Genomic DNA, 20,643 nt, shown 5'->3' on the forward strand with positions numbered 1-20,643 from the left:
TTCACAAGAAGCACCAATTAAGTTGTCCTATTTAAAACTTATGGTGTTCGGCCCAAGACTGTAATGGGAATTGCGAAACACCATCTCGGTAATCACAAGACGACCGTGGTGGTTGGCTGATGCTCTCTCCACAACGACGTACAAATGACAAGCGAGTGTCTTAAAAAGGATGGCATAAACTTATATTTTAAAAGCGATTTTGTGTTTGTATTATTTCAATTTGACAAAACATTTCGTATAATAATTGTTGCATGCATTCAACAATATATTATACGTATACTTTAGATAAAATCATATTTTATATGTTGGTCTTGAGTTTATAGAATCTCTATTTTAGTCACTCACGGCGTGTCCAATTTTAAACTAATATCCTATATTAATATGTATACATTGAGCGCGCTAAGTTAAGACCAATTTTAGTTTCTAAGAAAACTCATTTTATTTAAAACTTCATACAAGAGTTTGGTTTAAATTTATTAAATTCATAATTTATTAAAATTCATAATTTTAATGTTAACTTTGAGCTTTATGTAAAAACTCCTTTTTATTAAAACTCATTTTATACTTTTACGAAAAACCATTTTCAAAATTATATATAAATTTACCAAACTCTTATTTGTGTTTGATTTGTTAAAAAAAATTATTTTTTAGCATGCAAATATCCTATATTCAAACATGCAACATACAAACATAAACACAACAATTAATAGGTGTATAGCCAAGCTTTTTCCTAATCAGTTTTCGTGAGCCAAACGAAGGAACCGGGTCAATCTAAGGACATAACAAATATCCATGCTCTATTATGATGTCTTGAAGCTCCCACTTGCCTAGTTAACATTTGGTGTTGCAAATGGCTCCAAAATTGCTTAGAACTCCATCTTGAATTTTCTTCATGTCTTGTTATATTTTTATAGATAAAATATACAAGTCTACACTAATACTTTTACATCTCAAAATTAAATAAAACATGAAAAATAAAATTATTACAAACCATTATAAATGAAAGAATAACTTACAACCCAATCGAATTTCAACACAACTAAACATCACAAAATGGTCTAAAGGCTTTATATGCACCATGCAACTTAATATATCAACTAGTATATATACAGCAACTTCTACAACCATACATGCATGTAAAAGGAATGGTTGTAGCAAATAAAATAACTAAGTTGCATTTTAGAAATCTACAACTTTTTCTTTTTAGAAAAAAAAAATTTGTTCATTTTGTTATAAAATATCTAGATTGTGTTATAAAATATCTAGATTGGATGTTAATTTTATTATTATTATATTTCTTGCATAGTAATATTTTATACTATAAATAGACATGTATGGTAACCATTTAAGGTGCACCATTTCTCTTGAAATATCAATATCAATATTTCTTCTCTCCTTCTTCTCTCTTTTTCTCTCTTTGTTCTTATAACCATTAAAGGTAGTTATAAGCCTACTGAATTATAACACGTTATCAGCACGAAAAGCTTAGTGTAATTAAAAGATATCTCAAACGATCACGAATCACTAATCAAGGTATGAAATTATTAATAATTTTCAGACTCGAATATATCAAATTTTGGACTACTAACATTTATATTTATGTTATTTAAGTTATATATGGTCGGTTATACCACCTGAATTATATTTCTGTAATCTAACTTTTACTAACTTCACTAACATTTATATTTATGTTATTTAAGTTATATATGGTCGGTTATACCACCTGAATTATATTTCTGTAATCTAACTTTTACTAACTTCACTAACATTTATATTTATGTTATTTAAGTTATATATGGTCGGTTATACCACCTGAATTATATTTTCTGTAATCTAACTCTTATTAACTTCACTAACATTTATATTTATGTTAATAAGACCTCATGATTGTACGCAACACGTCATTTGACAACACGGTACTTTATGTACGCAACACGTCATTTGACAACACGGTACCATGGGTCGAGATTAATTCCGATCAATACGAATACGACGGGGTCTTTATATGTTATCTAACATTTATGATTACTTATGCAATTAATCATTATTTATTTCATGCATACTAATGTTTATTCTTAAATTTATAATTTTAAAAGTTAAAATAAAAAAATAGTTTGTATTTTTATTAAAAGTAAATCTTAAAAGTTAAAATAAGAAAAAGTAGTTTGTACTTTTATTAAAAGTAAATCTTAAAAGTTAAAATACAAAAAGTAGTTTGTATTTTTATTAAAAGTAAATCTTAAAAGTTAAAATAAGAAAAAGTAGTTTGTATTTTTATTAAAAGTATATCTTAAAAGTTAAAGTAAGAAAAAAAGGGGATGGTAAAATGGAATAGTTTTTTGTCAAAAATGAAGTATTGAAAATGAAGTGGTCTCCTTCTATAACTAAAAAAAAATATATATACTTTTATCAAATGAATTTTTTTGTGGCCGACAATTTCAAACACGAGTCCGTGTTTAGTTTATCAAGAATATCTCTTGCTTTGGTGAATAAGATCGCTTACAGCTAATAACTAGACAATTGAATTGGTGAATCAATAGATAAACGCTTACAGCTAATAACTAGACAATTGATAATGAGTACAAATCTCTCAATATTTATATGTGGACATGTAAATTTACATGCTGCGACATTAATTCGCATTATACCATGTGGAAGTCGTAAATATTTTCACTTAATACTTGATTTTGGCCAAGAGCCAAATATTTTCTACCTTAAAACATTGGTTGTGCAGTGTATGTTCCAATTGTATCACCACAACACAATAAAATGGTTCTTCAAAGAAAGATGATAATATATTTTGGATATAAAACATCTTCAATCATAAGATATATTGAACCTATGATGGGTGATGTTTTTACAGCACGTTTTGCTGATTGTCATTTTAATAAAACATTGTTCCCTAGATTAGGGGGAGAAATAAAAATAAAAAATAAAATGATGCTTCATGATGTGAACATCAATTAAGGTATATTGAACTCGCACAAAAGAATGTGAAACGAAAGTTCAAAAATAATGCATATGCAAGAACTTGCAAATTAATTACTTTATGCATTTACAGATATAAAAAAGTGACTAAATCATATATACCAGCGATAAATGCTCCAGCTCGAACTGAAATTCCAAAAGCTGGCAATAATGTCACTGTTGAGTCTTTGCCACGTATCAAACGTGGAAGATCAATTGGTTCCGAAGATAAAAATCCTCGAAAAAGAAAATCAGCTGATAATGAGGTAAGAGAAAGTGTTCAAGAAGAACCACAAATCAATATTCCTTCTGCAGAGGATATTGATAAATGTAAATACTAAAATTGCGATAAATTATGCAATATTATGGAACCGAAATGAAACTAAAATCTCTATGAGATATTTTCATATAATGTTACAATGACATCATGAATAAAGATGATGATCTGGAACTAAAATCTGTCATTGAATATACAAAATGGACATGATTGAGCTCAATGGAAAGGAGCAATAAGAGCTGAATTAGAATCGCTCGATAAAAGAAAAGTTTTCGGATCAATCGTTATCACTTTTAAAGATGTGAAACGTATGGGATACAAATGAATTTTTATCCGAAAAGAAATGTGCAAATGAAGTTACAAGGCAAAACTAGACTTGTAACTCAATATTTCCCACAAAGACCAGAAATGAATTAGGAGGAAAAATTATCCTCCTGTAATGGATACAATTACTTATTAGATACTTAATCAACCTGGTAGTTATTTAAATGCATCTCATGAATGTTGTTACTACTTATCTGTATGGATCACTTAATAGTGATATATATGAATATACCTAAAGGGTTAAGGTATCATAAGCATCTAATGTAAAACCCAAGGGAATATATTCCATTAAATCACAAAGATTTCTAAGTGGGTTTATACAAACGGGACGTATGTGGTATAACCGATTAAATGACTACTTGATAAAAAAAAAGGGTATAAATATAAACTTATTTTGCACGTATGTTTTATAAAAACAATGTTCGGATATGAGATCGTAGTTGTTTATGTCAATGTTCTTAACATCATATGAACAAATAAAGAGATCTATGAAATCATTCAACTTCTAAAGAATTATTTTGAAATGAAAGATCTTGAAAAAACCAAGTATTACCTTGGATTGCAAATTGAGCATATGCCTAATGGTTTACTTGTACATCAAACAACTTATACCGAAAAGATTTTAAAACATTTTTTTTAAAGACAAACTCATTGTTGTTAGATCACTCAATATTGACGCTGATCTATTTCATCCCTGCGAAGATCATGAAAATTTTAACAGATCGGAAGTTCTATATTTTAGTGCAATTGAGGTTCTTATGTATCTTATAGATTATACAAGATCTGACATTTCTTTTGCAGTTAATTTTTTGACAAGGTTCAGCTCAGCCCCTACCAAAAGACATTGGAATGGGATCAAACAAATAGTTTGATACCTTCGGGGAACTACTGATTTATAATTATTTTATTCTAACAACTCGAAATAAGATTTGTTTGGTTATACAGATGCAGATTATTTATCCGATCTACATAAAGCTAAATCTCAAACTGGATATGTATTCCTAAATGGAGGCACCGCAATATCATGACGTTCTCAAAACAAACACTTGTTGCAACATCATCAAATCATGCTGAAGTGATTGCATTACATGAAGCTACTCGGGAATGATTTTAGTTAAGATCAATGATACAAATCATTATTGATTCTTGTGGACTAGAACGCTATAAAAGCGTAACAACTATCTATGAAGATAATACAGCTTACATAATACAAATGAAAGAAGAGTATCAAAAATGACAGAACAAAACATAAATGCTGACGAGGCGCTAAAGCTATAAACGGTCTTAACGGTCATAAGTTTGATGGAAAAGAATGGTATATTGGTAAGGCTCAGAAAAAGACTGAAAGGGAATAGGAACTGAAACAACGGTTTGAACAAACCATGAAGGAGACTGTAGACAAATCACGAGGGCCAAACTTGTACATAAAAGATTTAGATGATACAGTTTCAGATGAAAACCTCAGATTTTTCTCATATACTCAAGATATCGTAAAAGACAACCAGATTAAAATGAGATACGTTCAATAAACAACTCTGCTGATCTTTATACCAAAGCACTGCTAACTGCTATTTTCAGAACACACGTTCATAATATTGGCATGAGACATGTTCAGAAGATGTAATAACTCAGGCGTTGCCTACTTGAGGGGGAGTCAACTTTATGCTGCACTCTTTTTCCCTTAGCTAAAGTTTTATCCCAATGAGTTTTCTTTAGCAAGGTTTTTAACGAGGCAGTACTAGTTATTCTCTAATAAAATTGTCATCCAAGGGGGAGTGTTATAAAATATCTAGATTGTGTTATAAAATATCTAGATTGGATGTTAATTTTATTATTATTATATTTCTTGCATAGTAATATTTTATACTATAAATAGACATGTATGGTAACCATTTAAGGTGCACCATTTCTCTTGAAATATCAATATCAATATTTCTTCTCTCCTTCTTCTCTCTTTTTCTCTCTTTGTTCTTATAACCATTAAAGGTAGTTATAAGCCTACTGAATTATAACACATTTCTAATAATAAGAACAAGTTCTTATTGTATATAACATAAGTTTCTTAACACATGCAAAAACGGCTCTTGATACCACTGTAGGGGTTTGTATATGAAATTTCATAAAACTATTTAGCAGCGGAAGCATGTACAATAATTTTTAAACCTTTCAAAAACTCCCCATCAAGGATCCAATTGCATGTTGTTAATAAAACTAAATAATAAATAGTGAGTTTAAAGACTACAACCTTTGAAGACTTTGAACTTGAGAAGTTATGGATGCTAAGAATGCTAGGAAGCCAACGTAGCCTTCCTCTATCGGTAATCCACACTTGAGCAAAGTTCTAATACCAAATGGATGCTAGTCCTTATCAACCAATAATAAGTGAAATAACAAGATGAAGAACAATCTTGTTCCTTCTTGTCTTATACAACTATCTTACACTAACTACTAACTCTTTTGCTATTAAAAGAAATACTTAGAAGTTAATTTTTGAGAGTTGCTTGCATGAGAGAAAAATGAAAGAAAATACTTCTATTCTCTCCTTTCAAGTGTATGTACATATATTTAACAAATGTATGTTAGTTAGCTTTTAATAAGTGTTCTTACACTTAAAAATACATAAAGTAAAAGTTAATCATAAATGCTAGATGAAATGATGGTATAAGATCATGATTATACTTCCACCATCTCCATGTGCAAAAATGGGGTGTAAAGATGTCCAATACATGACCCACTTGTTTAACATTTTACTTACATTTGTTCTTTCATATTTGTTAAACAAATATATAACACAATAATGTTACTTGCAACATTAATAAGTGTATATATATATATATATATATATATATATATATATATATATATATATATATATATATATATATATATATATATAGTGTTACTTCATTGCAAATTATTATTTCATCTAAATAATAATATCATATTCATATTAAAGTTGATCATATTTAAATCACATTTAAATACTTAATTAGGTATTTAATTGCTCTTTGTGTGTGACCCTATAGGTTCACATATTATTAGTAGTGTAAACATAAGTTGTGTCTTGGGCATTAATAACCAACAAGGGTACCATTCATAGATTTTGTCTTTATAAGGGAGGATAATTAGATATTAGAGAGTATTTTTGTTTCATTCAAATTTTGCACGTTTTGCTAAATTTTATATGTTTTAATGTGTTTTTAATAGAATCACAAATGTAAAAGAATTAATTTCAACCATTTGTTTTTAAGGGATTTTTGATAAATAAATCGTAAATATTTGGTTATAGCATTATAAATATGAAAGCGTTAAATGGATGGATGGATGGATTATAGGGGTATTTATTATAATTTGCATAATTCAATGGTTGAAAATTAATTTTAAATTAAAATATTACTCTATTATGTTTTTTTTAATATATACATAATACATAATATAGAGATATAGAGATCGAGTAGAGAAGTAGAGATAAATATAATATAATATGAGACTCAAAAAAAGATGAGAGAGAGTGAAGTGAGAGAAAAAGAGGGAGCACTCAAGAATTCAAGAAGCTACAATCAGGCGACGGCGGACAAGGAGGGAGAGAGGAAAGTACAGTCTGGGAAAGCTACTAACATCAACAGATTCTTCGGATGTATTGTAACTTCATTCATGTTCTTCAACTTTCCTGAAAGTTGGAACATCACGGATCTTTGGAAGCTATTCAAGACCTATGGGAATCTGAAAGAAATTTACATTCCACCAAAGAGAAGATTAAAGAATGGTCTTTGATTCAGTTTTGTTCGATACGCTGATATCCATGTCCATGATGAAGATAATATCATCAAAAAACTTAACACTGTTAAGGCAGACAGTTTGTCTCTAAAGGTCTTTAAGGCGTGGGACAGAAATCAAAAGCAAGATAAACCACATCCTGTTAAACCACATCCTGTTAATGGTCACCCTAAAATTCAAGCAAATGCAAGAGCTATACCTAATAAGTTCAGGGATGGAAGAAGATTCAGGGATGTGGTAACCCCAAAACCCAGTAACACATTGAGTATCGTGTGGGAGAAGAACGATGAACTGTTAAAAATAGTCAATATCAAAGAAGAAGATACCAACAGGAAGCTACTAAAACATGCTTTAGTCGGGGAAGTTAAAACGCTGGAGTATCTTGAATTGTTTGGAGAATTCTGCGCTGCAGAAGGTATAAATGGGTTCACTATCAAGTACCTTGGGTCGCTTGAGCTTATGCTATTATTTGATGAACCTAACCACGCCAAGGCAATCATGGATAATGCAAGTCATTGTTTTAGAAAGTGGTTATCAAACCTTCGTTATTGGGATAAATCAGATGGCTCGACGGGTAGGCTGACATGGGTAACCATTACTGGTGTACCTGCATCTTGTTGGAACGAAAAGACATTCAGATCTATTGCTAGCTTGTGGGGTAATGTACTAGATCTAAAAAATTGTAAATTTGAAGACAATCAAAGTCTCATCACGGGACATGTGTTAATCAAGTTTGGTCATGCGGAAATTACAAAAAGTTGTGTTAAACTCATTGTTAATGATGATCAGCTATTCTATGTCCATGTCACAGAGGATATAAACAACATTGTGGAGATAAACATGGAAGTCAAGAGTGGTAGCAATGAAGAAAATTGTAATTCTTCCGAAGAAGATGATGATAGTCATTCTTCCGACGAAGATGATGATGACTCATCATCTGAATCGATCAACCCCTTCGACATGGATGATCAGGATGGAAAAGTTAATGGAAGTCCGGCAGTCCATGTAGGTGACCAGTTAGATGAAAAGTTAGGCGATGCCCAAGGATCGAATAACACAAAACGCATGGAAACTAGCAATCAATTCTCGCGTGGGTGTAATAATGATGATGGTAAGGGTCCCAAGGCAGCTGTCGGAAGCTGTAATTTATCTTCCACTGCAGAAATAAATGCGGATTTCGAGGTAACGTCAAAAAAAAACCCTATCAACTCATCCCAGAAATTATCAGTTGGGCCAGATTTGCAAGGCCCAAAAAAGGTGGATCAAGTTACAACCCCTAACCCAATCTGCAAGGGAAACCAAACATACTCTTCAAGCCCAACTAAACACCAATGCAATCAAACAAATGAACCATCCAGCCCATCACATAAACCTTTCGTGTATGACCCCCAGCTGAGCCCAACACCTACACAAAACTTCGTTCCAAATATGGTGAACCCCGTGTTTATCAATCCCGTTAACTCTAACCCTAAACCTATTAAACACAAGCCATGCCATTCACCCATTCTTGTCGAAATACCTAGTCCAATCTTTGAACAAATGCAATATTCCTGCCCGCCAAACTACACCCCTAACCCGCTACACTCCGATAATACCACCCATGATCATATCCCTGTCGCACCTACTTCCACTCCAATTGAACCATCACCCCCCACACCTAAAAATAAGGTCAAGATCCAAAAGCTATCTGTTAACCCTGTTCTTAAACCCAATCGAAACCCAACCCTTCCTGGTTCATCCACCAAATTCTACCCCACCTCGCCTATTTACATAAATTCAAACTCCCTAAAACCGTTGCAACCTCCTTCTCCCACATCCCTTCTGGATAAATCAAATCCCCATCAACCCACTAACTAAAATGTCGGCTACTACCACAAATCCTACACCTACATTCATGCTATGAAAATCAACCCTTCAAAGAAAAAAAAGTCCAATTCGGCTACCTCAAACTCTCTGGGTTCGAAAGGATCAATTGGACCCCTTAATTACAAAGAACTTGGTTCTAACATTGGGGTCACATGGGTTGATAACCAACAATAATTGGTTACTGCTCTTCGGTTTCATTAGGTGATTAATGAATATATTATCACTCAATATACGTGGATTTGGGGAAGGTGGCAAAATTCGTTGGTTCAAAAAGTTGCGCAGAGATTACAACCCTGTCATTGTACATCTACAGGAAACGAAGTGTGGAAATTCTAGTGAGTCTTGGCTAGAAAATTTATGGGGATCACCGGATTTTAAGTTCATTCAAAAAGATGCCATAGGATCAGCAGGTGGAATGATCACCATATGGGATACAAGAGTCTTTGACATTGTTGAAGCTACCGAAGGTGAACACTACCTTGCCATTAGAGGGTACTGGAAGGGTAAATCAGAGGAAATGGCTTTTGTTAACATCTATGGCCCACACACCAATAATAAGAAAACTATTATGTGGGATAACTTGGACAGATTGGTGAAATCTTGCAATATGCCATGGGTGTTATGTGGGGACTTCAACGAAGTAAGGTGCGAGGATGAGCGTTTTAACTGTATTTTTAACAAGGCACGGGCAGACAAATTTAATCATTTCATTAGCTCAAATTGCCTGATAGATTTACCTTTGTGTGGGAAAAAATATACGAAATACAGTGATAATGGGGTCAAGTTTGCCAAACTTGACAGGTTTTTAATCTCCGGAAACTTCAATAATAATTGGCCTGGTCTGAATGCGGCTATTCTGGATCATAATCTCTCAGACCACTGTCCCATTATACTTCGAGATGGAATCATAGACTTTGGGCCTAAACCAACGAAAGTGTTTAATGTATGGTTAAATCTTCCTGGTGCTGAAGAAATAATTGCAACAATCTGGAACACGAAAGTTCATGGCAACAGGCCAGATCGTGTACTGTATAATAAGTTGAAGATGGTTAAACAAGAGCTGAAAAATTTAAATCTCAGTATCAACGGGAAACTTGATGAAGAAATTCAACTTCTTATACAATCTACGAAATCATGGGAAACTATCGCAGATTCTAGAGCTTTAACTGAAATTGAACAAGAGGCATGGATAACGGATAGGAAAAAATGGATTGAAAAGGACCGATTGAAAGCGAAGATGCTAAAGCAAAAGTCGAGGGTCAAATGGCATCTTGAAGGAGACGAGAACACCTACTTTTTTCATAACTATGTGAAAAGAAGAAACGCAAAAAATAACATTCGAGGTATCACAATTGGTGGGGAGTGGGTCGAAGACCCAATTAAGATCAAGGAAGAAGCACTGAGATATTTCTCCAGTGCCTTCAAGCAGCAGGCCAACATCAACTCCTGCTATCTAAAAATCCAACCCTCGGATCTTGACAACCGGTTTCTATCCCACAATGAGTGCGCAATGTTAGAAGCAACGTTCGATGAAAAGGAGTTGTATGATGCAATACTCAACTGCGGTGGTTCAAAAGCTCCAGGGCCCGATGGCTTCAACCTCAAATTTTACAAAAAATTCTTCTGGCTTATTAAAGAAGACCTCTTAAAAGCAGTGGAATGGTTTTGGGCATATGGGGAATTCTCAAGAGGCTGTAACTCATCATTCACTACTTTGATCCTGAAGAATTCTAATCCACTTGGATTGAATGAATTCAGGCCCATTAGTTTGGTGGGAAGTTACTACAAGATCATCGCAAAACTACTTTCCATCCGTATCGCAAAAGTAATTCCAAAACTTATAAATGAGAAGCAAAGTGGATTTTTAAAAGGAAGGTTTATTTTGGACGGTGCTCTCATTGCTAACGAAACCATTTACGATTTGAAAAGAAGAAACTCGAAGGGGTTCACCCTTAAACTCGACTTTGAAAAGGCATTTGATTGTATCAAATGGGAGTTCCTTCTAGATACAATGAGATGTCTGGGCTTCGGTAATCGTTGGATTAAATGGATAAAAGCGTGTCTTAACACAGCCACAATTTCAATCCTAGTAAACGGATCTCCAACCAAGGAATTCAAACCCGAACGAGGCGTAAGGCAAGGGGATCCATTGTCACCTTTTTTATTCATTATAGCCGCAGAAGGACTTAACATACTCATCAATCGAGCTCTATTATCGGGGCATTTCAAAGGAGTGAAAGTCGGTAGTAATGATGTAGTTGTATCACATCTTCAGTACGTCGACGACACCATTATCTTCGGCGAATGGGGCATTGAAAACATATCGAATATCATGAAGATCCTAATATGCTTCCAGGACCTATCGGGGTTAAAAATCAATTTCCAAAAGAGCAATCTCTTTGGTGTCGGGGTGGAAGATAATGTTGTAGCAAACATTGCGGCCAAATTTGGTTGCAAACCTGGGAACTTTCCATCAAACTACCTCGGTATTCCAATCGGTGTCAAAATGAATAAACCAAATGAGTGGCAAAACGTTATAGAGAAATTCAAAAAACGTTTATCCGACTGGAAAGCTAAACATTTATCATTCGGGGGTCGACTTACTTTGATAAAATCGGTGTTAAGTAGTCTACCACTGTACTTCTTCTCTCTCTTCCGGGCTCCGGCAAGCGTGATCAAACTTCTCGAATCTCTAAGGTGCACTTTCTTTTGGGGTGGGACCGGGGAGGGGAAAAAACTGAGTTGGGTCAAATGGGTTCAGGTTCTTTTACCTAATCGGGAGGGGGGGCTAAACGTTGGGAGTCTTGAGTCAAAAAACCTAGCACTTCTTGGGAAGTGGTGGTGGCGTTTTAAAACGGAAAATGATTCCTTTTGGGTGAGGGTGATCACTAGTATATATGGGAAAGAGGGTGGGCTATCTTGTACTAACAATGGCAGGAACACGAAATTGGGTACAACATGGAGGAATATCATAAAGGCAGGGAAAAGGATGGACGCAATGGGGGTAGAATTCACAACTTCGTTCTACAGGCAAATTGGTGAGGGTAGAGAGATATCCTTCTGGACTGAAGATTGGACAGGACATGGTGTGCTGAAAAATCAATTCGGAAGATTATATGTGCTCGAGGTGAATAAGGAGACTGTGGTTAAGGATCGAGTTCAATTCGTGGATGGCATTCATAACTTCAGCTGGGCTTGGGTGCGAAACCCTAGGGGAAGAGCAACGGGTGAATTAAATGCTTTAGTTAACTTGTTATCTTCGCTTCAATCTAGCGGGAAAACAATGGATGAATGGGTATGGAAGCTCGAACAGGATGGCAGGTTCACAACCAAAACTCTAACGGCGTTGGTAGATCAAAACAAACTTACAGGCCACACTCCATCAACCGAAACCATTATCAATAAAGCAATACCGCAAAAGGTCAACATTTTTATTTGGCGTTCCTTACTTCAAAGAATCCCGGTAAGAGCGGAATTGGACAAGAGGGGTTTAGATCTTGACTCGGTGTTGTGTCCAATATGTATCTCCGAGACCGAAACCGTCAACCATGCCTTACTACATTGCTGTGAAGTGAAGAAAGTATGGAATAGCATAGAAAAATGGTGGAACATGGACATTAACACCTCCTCCTTAAGCGCGACGCTTGCATCCACTCCAAGTTTGATCAATTCTCTGATGGGTAAGTCTATATGGCAGGCAACGATGTGGGTAGTCGCTTATCAAATTTGGATCGCTCGAAACAAAAAGGTGTTCACAAGAGTACGATGAAATCAAAACGACATACTTAACGAGGCGCAGCTAAAAAGCTTCCAATGGATTTCCAAGCGCTTAAAGAAAAGTAATCTATCATGGAGTCAATGGCTCATTAATCCGGCTTCTTTTGCATCACATTCAAAAGGAATTGGTTAATTTGCGAGAAGCCTTGTTGTTTTTATTTGTAGAGGGTTTGTACTGCTTCTTTATTGTATATTAATAGTTAAGACGTAGTATAGCTCGAGGCATCGTAGCTCATGTATTACGGTCAATATGTGTACATTCGTGGCTACTAATGAAATATACTTGCTTTTCAAAAAAAAAAAAAATCTAATATAATATGTAATGAAAACAAAAAATGTAATATAACAAAAATAAATATAACCGCCTCTTATTCATGCATTTGAGCACTTGCTCCTAGATCACAGATATTGGTGATTGTGACGTGGAGTGGGTGAGGTGCACTTTTTGGAGAAAAACTGTGACTGGGCCATGACATTTTGGGGGAGTTGTAATGGGGGGCTTTTGTAAGGGCGTTTGTGGGTGATGTGTCAAAATATGATTGGAGGTTGGGTTAAAAAGTGGTGAAAAAGGTAAAAAAGAATTAAAAAAAAAATCACAAACGCACATTTTTATGCCCGTGCTTTCTTGACAAACGCCCAAACACAAACGCCCACAAACACCCCATTCCGGGCGTTTGTGGGCGGATTCAGGCAACAAACGCCTGCGTTATGTGTGGTCTTAAGACATAATCCTGACGCTTCAAATATTTATACATTCCGACATCATTATTTCCTCTTTTGCACATATTATTAATCAATTTAAAAACGTACAAAATAGCTTTTTTAATGACGAAAGCTAGAGAAATGTATATATATAACTTGTATCACACAAAACTTATTTGAGGCGGTGACCAGAAGTTGAAACATCAAAACTATGGATAAAAATTTCATTGTTTGGGTCATGATCGAATTTCCAAAAGAATATAAATCCATGAATGTTTTAAAGAAATATGATTTGATTTGTACAACCGGGCTCATCGTAACTTACGGTTGTTGATTAGATTCATCTATTCATATTACTGTTAAATCGATTTTGTACTGTAGTTTGATATACACTTCTGTTTATTACTTGCGAATTGATTAATTAATAAATGTTTTGCCTTTCAAAAAAAAAAAAAAAAAAAAAAAAAAAACAGTTCTGTTTATTTATATTACTACTTTTTTCTTAAAAAAATATCACATAGTTTAAGTTTTAACTTAATTACGAAGTATTAAACTATTCATTATAAAATTAAATTACATAATGTTATTATGTACTTGGACATCCACTTCACATATTTTTACAAATGTTATAGCTTTACGATCAGAGGCGAAACTAGGATTTTTTTCAACCGGGGGCAAAAAAAAAAAATTTATACCGTAGAAATTTTTTTGGACAAAATTTGAAGATTTTGGGGCAAAAGTTGGAGATTTTGGGGCAAAAGTTGAGATTTTGGGGCAAAATATGTAGGTTTGGGGACAAAAAAAAAAAAATTCACCGAAGGCAAAACCGAAAAACCCAAAAATTTTACACTGAAAAAAAATTCCACTGGGGGTGCCCCCCCCATCATTTTCGCATCTGCTTACGATTTACTATTTTTCTAAATGTTATATTTTTACATACGATTTATATCATCGGCTTGTACAATATAATAATTCATGAATTGAAACCAAAATTCTTTAATAGATGCCAAAGACTTAATTATACATTTTATATATGCCTCAACTATGTATTTTTTTGGTTCTAATAAAGCTGTTGATCTTTCAAAAAAAAAAAAAAGCATTTGTAGATAAATAGATAGATAGATATATAAAAGTTTTAAAGATTCACGATTAAGTTATATATATCATCTTTCTTATATTTATGAAAAATCAATTAATTAATCATTAATGCAATTGATATCACATTCCCATGAAAACATAATTGATGTTTACATCTTCAAAAGTCGATTACATGGATTTATGAGCTAGTTTACACGCGAAAAATCACATGGATGAAAACAAATACAAAAAACAATAGTTATAGGAGGAACTACTTTAGCTCTGCAACGGCCATCGACATAGCCATCTTTCGTACAATCATTGCGACATTGACCATCCTGGCAAAGCGTCATGGCGTACTTTTCTACTTCACATAGTTTATTCCCGTTCTTCAAATCTTCTCCTGATATGTTTCATATGTGATTGTTAGTTACTACAACAAAATCATAGATAGATCAAGGTATTATTTACTGTAGTTAAAAGTATGTATTTGAGTACTCACCGGTGCATATGACGAAGAGCATCAACACAATTAGTGTTCTGAAATTCATCTTTGTTATTCAACATGCAATTTTAGTTCAAGCTATTTATAATGACATTGAGCAATAAATGTCTTTAGCTTTATTGTTTGTATATCACTTAAATGACTCTCAACCACTCTCAATTAGGGTTGGGGATGACAACCGATCAGGTGAGACTATATCCATATTTAAATTCATTTGATTTTTGTTCATTTATATTCATATTTATATTCATTTAATTTAAGTTCTTCTATTTTATATCCATATCCAATGAATTAAGCGGGTTAATGGATAATCATTGAATATTTTAAAAAATATTATAATAATTAATAGTATATACTAGTAGTATGTAATTAAAACAAAAACGTAATATAGCAAAACTAAATATTACATGATCCAAATTAAAAACCTTCCATCAGAACGTGTAATTTTTGTCGAAGATACAAAACAATTTTTAAATTTACTATTAAACGTAGATTATGACATATTAAAGTCATTCTATCAGAACGTGTATGATCATGCATAGAATAAATATGTCGGGTTCGGTCCATGCTTGACATCGATGAAGGGGGATTTAAGGGTCAACTAAGTTTAACTCTCCGGTCCGGAGTACCGTGAATAACCCCTTGCAAGATGCGGATCTCAACAGTGGTGGTTAAACGTAGACCCACCATCAATGGGCTGACCGGTTAATGATGGCTCAGGTTAGATTGTAGGGTTTATGTTCATGGAACGTTACATGTTACTAGCTAATGAAGTGTGCTATGAGTTCCGGTAACGCGGGTATAAGATGCGCCAAGAGAAATAGCGTAGTTAGTCCGTACCTTGATACTAAAAATAGTATAGGTGTGAATCCCAATGGACGATCCTCCCTCCCTTGTGATTCGAGTCCTTTATTTATAGTCACAGTGTCCTGTGCTCATTGGTGCCACATGTTCTTCGTTACTTTCTTGTATGTACCGCCTTAGTGATTGGAGGAGGGGACTAGGGAACAATACTTGTTACTTTTATGTTGGATGTCTGTATAATTCTCAATGAAGGATATGGGAGTGGCGGATGTAATCCTTGGGAGGATTAAGCGTGATGGAAAGTATATCACTATTACACAATCTCACTACATTGAGAAAATTATAAAGAAATTTAATTATGAGAATTGTTCGCCGGTTAGTACTCCTATTGATCCAAATATAAAGCTCTTGCCTAATACGGGTAAAGTGGTGAAGCAACTTGAATACTCTCAAGCAAAAGGATGTTTGATGTATGCTATGACATCAACAAGATCGGATATTGCTTATGTCGTGGGGAAACTGATTAGGTATACAAGTAACCCGGCTACTCACCATTGGTATGCGATAAATCGAGTGTTCAAGTACTTGAAGCAAACCGTGAATTATGGTATCACATTTTCTGGATGTCCTCCTATTATAGAAGGATATTCGGATGCAATTTGGATTACCAACGTTGAAGAATATTCATCTACAACGGGTTAGATATTCCTACTTGGAGGAGGGGCTATTTCATGGGCGTCAAAGAAACAAACTTGTATTACTAATTCGACCATGGAATCTGAATTTGTTGCTTTGGCGGCGGCTGGGAATGAATTCGAATGGTTAAGGAATTTAATCTATGAAATTCCTTTGTGGCCAAAGCCTATATCTCCTATTTGTATTCATTGTGATAGTGCTTCAACATTGGCTAAGGCTTACAACCATATATATAATGGTAAGTCAAGACACTTAGGTGTGAGACATAGCATGATACGAGAGTTAATCACCAATGGAGTTATTTCAGTTGACAATGTAAGTAACTATAGGGGTGAATAGTTACTTAGTGTAATTTTGAAAACTTTTTCGATTTAGAACTTGAAATTTCTATAGTGTGATTTGGATAGTTTGTTCACAAATATAATAAATACAAAGATAAGGGATAAGAGAATAAACACGGAGATTTATAGTGGTTCGGGAAGATGTTAACTAATCTTCCTTAATCCACTCCTCAATTCTAACGAATTGGGAGTTATTTTCACTACGATGCTCCAAACTCGGTGGAGTGTACAACACTAGCTTCTTGATAAGCCGCAACTTATGAACTCTTACGTCCTGTTGAAGAATTCACAATCGCCAAAAGCTCTTACCACAAGATCCTAATGCTACCACTAAGTGAAACCTCACTTATCTTCTAGATACCTTTAAGAAGATAATTTACAAGTAAACTCACAACAAAGTTTACAATCACTCTTACTTGAATCACTCTAAATTGATTACAATGAAATTTGAATAATATCAGTAAATGTATAGAAATGTAAGTGCAAGAGGTGAGTCTTCAAGTGCTCCAAGGTTTGACTTTTATAAGCTAGATAAATTCAAACCCGGATGCATGTGGCTCACCTCACGGTCGACCGTGCAGCCCCGATCTCTGAATTTTGTAGCCGTTTGAGATCTTTTACTTTGGCTTTTTTCCTTATTAGATGGCTGCAATTAGATGCCAAAAACATCTGAAAAGACATGCATTGCTCCTTTTGTCTTGGAAGCATTCTTTTAAGTTGACCTAGGCTTGAGAGAAGTAAGTCACTTTGTACTAGAGGTGTGTCATTGATTTCCTCTTAAGGCAAATGCAGAATTTTGGTTCCATGACAACCATATGCTTCCAAACTTCAAGTAACAAGTCTTCAACCCTTTTATCACCATTAGTTTTGCAAGTAGTGCTCTCATTGGCTACTTGCAAGCTTCCAATTTAGACTAACTTTTTTTCATATGAAGACTTTTGGGAGTTTACACTAAACTCTTAGTAAACACATAATTAGTGCTTAATGGTTAATCAAGTGGAGATCGTCTCTTTAATTGAGACTTAATGACCATCTTTAAGTTTTACTATTTTAATTTAGATTTGAAAATATACTTTGAAAAATAACTTTTAGCCATACTTGAATGTCTAACATTTATCATAAGCTAAAAGTGTCATTAAGGTGTCATTAAGTGTGATTAACCAAGATTAGTGTTTAAGTGACCAAAACTCATTTGAATATGAAGGAGGCAACTATTCTAAGCATGTTTAAACAAGTTTTGTAAATTATAGATTCCCCGAAGTAGTCAAACATTTTTCGATCAAAAATCTGGACAGTGGGTTTCTGTGTGTCGACACACGACTGACCGTGGAGTCGACCGTGTACCTTGGTTCATAGAACAAAGGTACAGGGTATCCACGGTCAGACCTACGATCGACCGTGGACTGACTGTGCTCTTTCAGTATGTTTTCAAATGACTCTTTTGACTTATCGATTTTGTGTCTTGGTCGTTTACTAGAGATAGTGTAGCCTCATGAAATTGTGTTGTTCTATACGTTGTTATAAGCATACAAGACATGGTGTCATCATCAAAATAAAGTGTTTAATATTTGAATATTAATATTGGATTACTAGCCAACATTCTCCCCCCTTTTGATGATGACAAACCTATGTAAGTGTGCTTAAGTGTGTAGTACAACACATGTGTTAACATCACTTACCATACACTTTCTCCCCCTTTTGTCGAAGCAAAAAGGGTAGCTCACCCTAGAACTAAGCGCGCCCTAGAGTAATGATCCCCCTTGATTGGTACATAATGGTTGACAAAATAGCTTCCCCTTGAAATGTGTAATATAAAACTCATAGAAAAGATCATTAGTACACATAAGTCATAACATGATACATTACACATCTAAGCATAAGTCATAATCATAAATTTAACATAACAACCTGCCCTTAATACAATCCTAATCAACATTTCTAAGATAATTAGCATTTGTGCTGACGGTATCCGAGATTCCCGAGTCCTCAGAGTCGAATGAGAGGATAGTGATAGGAGTGGCAAACAAAAAATTAAGTGGAGTGGTTGACACAGAGCGAGGAATCTCTAGAGGAGTTATCATTCCTAGATGTCGAAAGATGCGATTGAGATGAATGGAATAGGGAAGAGGATGATTAGGAAGATTTCAAAGATTCCCCATTCGTTGAGTCACGACAAAGGCTAAGTTTATGGCTTCATTAAATAGAAAGGACCATAGGATGGCTACCTCAGTCCCCCAAAGATGATCAACGGAAGTTTCCCTACAATATATATTGTGTTGGATAACGGTTACTAGGAATTGAAGATCATGACGAATCTCGGAATCTTAAACACGGATGCAGTGATTGAGGTCGTGAGGTACTTCCGAGTGAGTGATGGTAGAGAGTACTTCTTGTATGGGGTATTTTGGGAACAAGGATCTAAGATCGGTTCGAGGAGTATATAAATCACGACCTTGTGAGGGAATTCTCATAACCGAAGCAAAGTATTTGAGAGGCCAAGTGTGAATTTTCCTACCGAGTTTAAATTTGACTTGATTAGGGTTGACAAGTTTGAAATTTGTATAAAATTCTCGGATAAGAGGTGGGTAGATGATTTCATCTAGGTTTAAGAAAGAGAAACATCCTTTTTGAGTGAATGTTTTGTGAAGGTTTGGAAATTCATCATAGTGAACAACTCTTTCTTCAAGAAGGGTTCGAGTTTCCATTTGTTGTTGGTGATATGCTGCACATTGCCCTCGTGTGTTGGTCATTTCCTAGGAACATGAGTATTTTAGCAAAAATTCTTGATTTTGAAAACCTATATAATGGACATATGTCGAATAATTCTTGTCTAGACACATTTTTGAAAACAAGTAAGGTGTGCCATTTTGAAAAGTTAGACAAGGTTCATCATTTCAATTTTTGTTTGCCATTGTTTGATAAGTATCATGAGATTGATAATCATCACAAGAATTTGGTCAAACATTTGTGTGTGCATGAGTGGTTTGAAAAGAAAATCAACTTGTATAAATTATGCAAGAAAAAGTTCCTACTTGGCACTCTATGAGTTGAAACTTGTACAAATTAGTTTTCACACAATTGATAGGTTATGCATCAAAACAAGTGTTCATATTAGTAATGAAAGACACAAAAATTATTCTCATGTGAGATTTTGCAAGTGATTAAGAATCACATGAGAAAATTTTTAAAGTAAGCATGATTAAAAAGATTTGGAAGCTTACCTTTTGAGGACCACTAGATGTTGGAGAGAAGAGAGACAATGAAGTCTGGAATCTAGTGGTTGGGGTTTAAGAAAGGAGTGGGGTTGGTGAAAAAGTGGTTTAGATAATAAATATAGCGAGGAAAAGGACAAAACAGCTGTCAGCTGTTGTACGGTTGACTCCAAGGTCGATCGTGGTTCGACCGCACGTCTTCAGTAAATTTAATTAAGGCACAAGTTCCATCATACCCAACCCATTCCTAAGTAGAGTGAATGTATTCTTTTTCAGTGGTTTAGTAAAAATGTCAGCAATGTTTTCTAAGGAGTCTAC

General features: G+C 34.4%; 1 protein-coding gene across 1 annotated transcript; it reads left to right on the top strand.

The window, feature by feature from the left end:
• Positions 1-15,410: 15,410 nt before the first annotated feature.
• LOC139853923 (secreted RxLR effector protein 161-like) lies at positions 15,411-16,778 on the top strand. Its single transcript, XM_071843262.1, has 2 exons — positions 15,411-15,458; positions 16,329-16,778. The coding sequence occupies exons 1-2, from the start codon at positions 15,411-15,413 to the stop codon at positions 16,776-16,778; spliced, it is 498 nt and encodes a 165-aa protein (XP_071699363.1).
• Positions 16,779-20,643: the final 3,865 nt, after the last annotated feature.

Source organism: Rutidosis leptorrhynchoides, chromosome 1 (genome assembly GCF_046630445.1).
Source record: "Rutidosis leptorrhynchoides isolate AG116_Rl617_1_P2 chromosome 1, CSIRO_AGI_Rlap_v1, whole genome shotgun sequence".
Classification (NCBI taxonomy): Eukaryota; Viridiplantae; Streptophyta; class Magnoliopsida; order Asterales; family Asteraceae; genus Rutidosis; species Rutidosis leptorrhynchoides.